The sequence below is a fragment of the Malania oleifera genome, chromosome 11 (assembly GCF_029873635.1).
Source record: "Malania oleifera isolate guangnan ecotype guangnan chromosome 11, ASM2987363v1, whole genome shotgun sequence".
Taxonomy (NCBI): domain Eukaryota; kingdom Viridiplantae; phylum Streptophyta; class Magnoliopsida; order Santalales; family Ximeniaceae; genus Malania; species Malania oleifera.
In genome coordinates this window covers 75,100,804-75,105,540 of record NC_080427.1, presented here as the reverse complement: position 1 = coordinate 75,105,540, position 4,737 = coordinate 75,100,804, and the positions used below count along the sequence as shown (strand labels likewise).

Below are 4,737 nucleotides of genomic sequence, written 5' to 3'. Positions count from 1 at the left end.
AGGTAATGCATGAATTTTATTGCTAAATTGTGTAGCATGAGTAAATAGGAATGTTGTGTGGAAATATGTTATATGTATGAGATGCATGATATACAGGGAATGAACTGAGTACGAAATGTTAAATGAAATATGCTGCTTGTGTGTGTTAATGTAATCTTGTAAACAGCTGAAATATGTTGGGTAAACAGCTGAAATATGCTGGGTAAAACAGCTGAAAGATGTTGGGTAAAACAGCTAAAAGATGCTGGGTAAAATAGCTGAAAGATGTTGGGTAAATGTACGACAGCTGAAAAATGTTGGGTAAAACAGCTGAAATATGATGGGTAAAATAGCTGAAAGATGTTGGGTAAATGTATGACAGCTGAAAAATGTTGGGTAAAACAGTTGAAAGATATTAGGTACGAAATGAAATGAAATGAAAAAGGAAATGAATGAAATGGAAATGAAATGTGAAATGTGAACAATGTAAAATGGGAAAGAGTCACGTAAAGTGAAATGAAATGAAAAGTAAAAGATAAGAACATGAACAGTTGAAAGATGCAGAATAATGACAAATAAAATAACGTATTATGGTATTAGCAGTATTTATGCTAGTAGAACATGTTACATTTGGACGAGGCCAACTCTTCGCCCGAAGGCTTGCTGAGAAAGGCGAGTGCCATGGTTGTATCGGGTATAGCAGTATGTTGCATAATGTGTTAGGGTAAAGGGAAACTACTTGTATGAGCGGGTAGATTTCCCTATTCTTGGGAGCTTTCGCTGGTAAACTTTTGTATGAACTGTGTGAGTACAAGATCAATTTATCACTTGAGAGCTTACTGAGTAAGGTGAGTGCCCTGGTATGCTTTAGTTGTGGCCTTTGGGTTGCCAAATGCATAAGGGTAGAGGGGTGCTACTTGTATGGGCGGACAATCACCCCTATCCTTGAATAATCTCGTGGGTAAAATATCTTGCATGTTTTTGAATAGGATCAGAAAATGGTTTCAGGAAATTATGTTAATGGTTTGCAAATGATGAATAATATGTTATATATAAACTCATATTGGCCACACACTATTTTAATATATATTGTTTATTCCCTTACTGAGATGTGTTTCACCCGAATATGAACTAATCTTTTTCAAGACCTCCACGAGATTGAGCTTAGAGAGCTCAAACTGTTATAGCACCTTTGAGGAAAAGGGTATAATTTTGATGTTTTTGGGAATGTAAATATTTTATGTATTATGTTTAAGTCTTCTAAGCAGTGGATGGTTGTGAGACATACTGATATTTGGGGATTATATTTTAGAGATATGTATTTATGTGAATACAGGTACAGGTAGATGTATGATATATGTTAGAATGTAGATGGATGTAGAAAACTATAGTGTTGTATTTTTTGAAAGATTTTAGTTATATTTTTCGCTGTATAAATGATATTAGAATGTGGATTATTAGGTAAATGAATTGATAAGTAGCACTTCGGGCCCACTTAGGGGGGTCGGGGCGTTACACAAGGTCTTTCTTAGGTATCAAATATGGAATCAAGGATCTTACAGAAAAAACATATTTGTATTGATATTGATTATTATTATTATTATTATTATTATTATTATTATTATTATGTTGTACTCATATATACATTTTTGGGGTCATCACAATTTGTTCCCGAGTTGTAAGGCTTGCTCTGTCGGTGAAGGAGTATTTTAGTAGATTGTAGAATCTTTTACTTGGTGCTAAGGCGTGGACGTAGGCTTGGTGCCGAATCACGTAAAAATATCGGTGTTGATTTTCTCTCCTATTTGTCTTGTGCATGATTTAAATTTCAAATATTGTGATATAATTGTTTGCATCTCACCAAGACTTTTTTTTTTTTTTTTTTTTTGTAAAGAAAATTGTTTATATGCGAAAAGAGTCCATTCACCCCTATTGACTCTATTGTATATAGGGTGGGACGTTTAACACAAAATTTTCACCAAATTTTTATTCTCTTTTTGAGAGTTTTACTATCTACAATGGCTATGAGATTCAATCGAATTACAAATCCTTCTATCAACCCATTTTTTTAAGGGAAAAAAAGAACTAGTAAAAAAGAAAGAGGTTACGTTTACTCTTAGTTCATTATATGAGACATCTTTTATCTTAAGAGCTTAATATTCAAATTTTAAATTAAAATTTATATAAATTTTAATAAAATAAAATAAAATTTTATTTAAATTTATACAAAACCCATGCTTCCAAATCTATTGGTAAGGGACATTTAATTATCAAAATCTTAAACTTCTTTAATTTTTAAAGTTTTGAAATCTCTTTGAGGAGAGGATAATAGAGTCATAAAATGAGGAGTGTACTCCAATATTACCCAAAAAAAAAAAGAAATTGTGGATTCCACTAGGCATGTGGGCTTGGAGTGGTTTGGGCCGCCAAATTTTGCTTGGCAAGATGTGCATCATTTAAGTGAAACAACAAAAGAAAAAACAAAACTTGTTAATCATCAAAAGGAAACAACGTCGACTCCAGCCAATCGTCCCCGGCGATGAAGTTGGACACCGAAAAATTAGACGCGTCGTCGTAATCCATGACATGATAACCCGACCAACGAACCCGGTTCTCCGTCCCCGAACCCGGTCCATCGTTTTCGTACTCTCCATAGTACAGTGTCTCCAACCTGCCCTCATCAACTCCCGGCCACTCCACCCAACCGGTCGGGTCGATGAGCTCGTCGATGTACGACTCCATGAACACCGTCCTCGAGTACTCCCTCCACGGCCTCCCAAGATAGCTCCTCACGCGGTTCGTTGCCTTCACGTTGTACAACTCGCTCGCCGCGACGACCGAACAGTTCTGCACGGAAATGCCGGTGTCCTCGTATTCCGAGTCCCGGGATTGTGCCGTCACCACCGCATACTGGCCTCTGAGCGGCATTTTCACAACCAGGTTGCATGCCTGAAACACTACCGCAGCGTTCCCGAAGATGAAGTCCACTGTCCCGTAGATGTCGCATTCGCGATAGAATTGCCGGAAAGAGTGGACGTACAGCGTATCTTGGTACCCGTTAATGGCGCACCGGTACACCGCTGCTAAATCCGCGTTCACTCGGAGAGCCACCGCTTGGTGCTTCTCTGCTCCTGCTCTGTTCTCGAAGCTTATGTCCCGCGCCAGAAAGCCGTCCCCTGACACCGCTGATAATTAAAACAGAAGAAGAAAATTACCACTTGGGAGTATGAATTGAGTTCCAAAACATACTGAGTTGCAATTAAATAATGCGAAATCTCACAAAATTTCAACAAAGATTGAACTTAATTACCAACAGTGGCGGATCTGAAGGTGGTCCAACCATCGACCACGCTTCTGTTACTGGTAATCAAAGTTAAATTGGTTCCGTCTCCCAGCAGAACAATGTTGGGCTTATAACTTGGGATTTCTACATTTTCATCGTACACCCCTTGCTTAATGTAGACAATGACTCTGTGAACACTGTTATTAGGAGCAAAATTGATGGCATCGGTGATCTTCGTGAAGTTACCAGTCCCGTCCTTGGCCACCAACAGCACCGAGCTCGCGTCATATTGTTCAAGGCTAGAGATATGCAGAACGCGGCCGTGTTTCCTCAACACCCATTTGGGAACGCCTAAAAGGCGGCGGTTGGGACGGCGTTCGGGCGTGCTCAACCTTGAGAGAATGGAAAGACAATTGCTAACATGCCTGTAAGTACTAATCACTGAATTCAGAAGCGTTGGGTTGAATGTGCCAGAAGCCGAGTCCAGGCCTTCCAGGCAAGTGTTCTTGTTGGTGAGGGCGGCGCTGAGGAAGGCTCTTGCGTCGGCTAGTTTTCGGGACTCGGCGTTGGGGGAGGAACGGACCCAAGACGCAGATTTTTGCAAGGAAGAGAGAGTGATTTGGTGGAGTTCGTTGCAGTCTTGGAGGGCTCCTTCTTGTTTTTCTATGATGTTTGAGCGTTGTCCGGCCTTGGCGAGTACGTCGGCGAGCTTTCCGGCTTCGGACAATGCGACGTGGAGGGACTGAAGGAGATAGGTGAGGATGTTTGGGTTGAAGGAGATGGTGATGGAGAGCTTGAGCGAGTCAAAACAGACTTCTGGGTATGGGGCAGAGTGGCAGAATGATCTTAAATGGGAATCTAAGGAAGCTGAAGAAGAAGTGTTTAGAGCCCATGTAGTTCTTGAGAGGAAGATTAGGAGGAGCAAGAACGCTAGTCTTGTTATGGAGGCTACTGCCATGGGAAGTGCCTGCAAGCTCGGACCTTAACTGCTGGAGAAGAGAGCTATTTAAGTCTTTTATTTTTTCAAAAGATTTACGACTTCACAAGCTGAACAGTGGTGACAGTGATGAGCGAGGAGAAAATTTTCCTACTTACACGTACAAATGTATGCATATACATACACAACCCCAAGTGTGAGGGCACAACACAGTGGTCGCGTGGGGAAAAAAAATTAGGTCCTCCTAAGAGAATCCGTGTGGCCCTTTTATTAGATCCTACCATCTACTGTAAATATTCCAAATAATAAATTTTACATTGTTGGATTCACATATAATTTAATAGAATCCACATATGGAGTGTTTTCATTATATGAAAAGACTTGATGGGAGGATCACGCTTAGTCTTCCCAGAGGACCTAATTTTTTCTCATATATTGGAACTAACATGGGTCTTGTAGATTTAACATTGCCTACAAATTAATTTTGGTAATAATAAGCTGTTGAAATCCTATATCATGACTTGGATAAGAATTGACA

General features: G+C 39.8%; 1 protein-coding gene across 1 annotated transcript; it reads right to left on the bottom strand.

Annotated features, from left to right (window-relative positions):
- Positions 1 to 2,396: 2,396 nt before the first annotated feature.
- LOC131167631 (probable pectinesterase/pectinesterase inhibitor 12) lies at positions 2,397 to 4,501 on the bottom strand. Its single transcript, XM_058126425.1, has 2 exons — positions 3,290 to 4,501; positions 2,397 to 3,164 (listed from the first exon to the last, which is right to left on the bottom strand). The coding sequence occupies exons 1-2, from the start codon at positions 4,218 to 4,220 to the stop codon at positions 2,470 to 2,472; spliced, it is 1,626 nt and encodes a 541-aa protein (XP_057982408.1). The 5' UTR covers positions 4,221 to 4,501; the 3' UTR covers positions 2,397 to 2,469.
- Between the last annotated feature and the right edge of the window lie 236 nt (positions 4,502 to 4,737).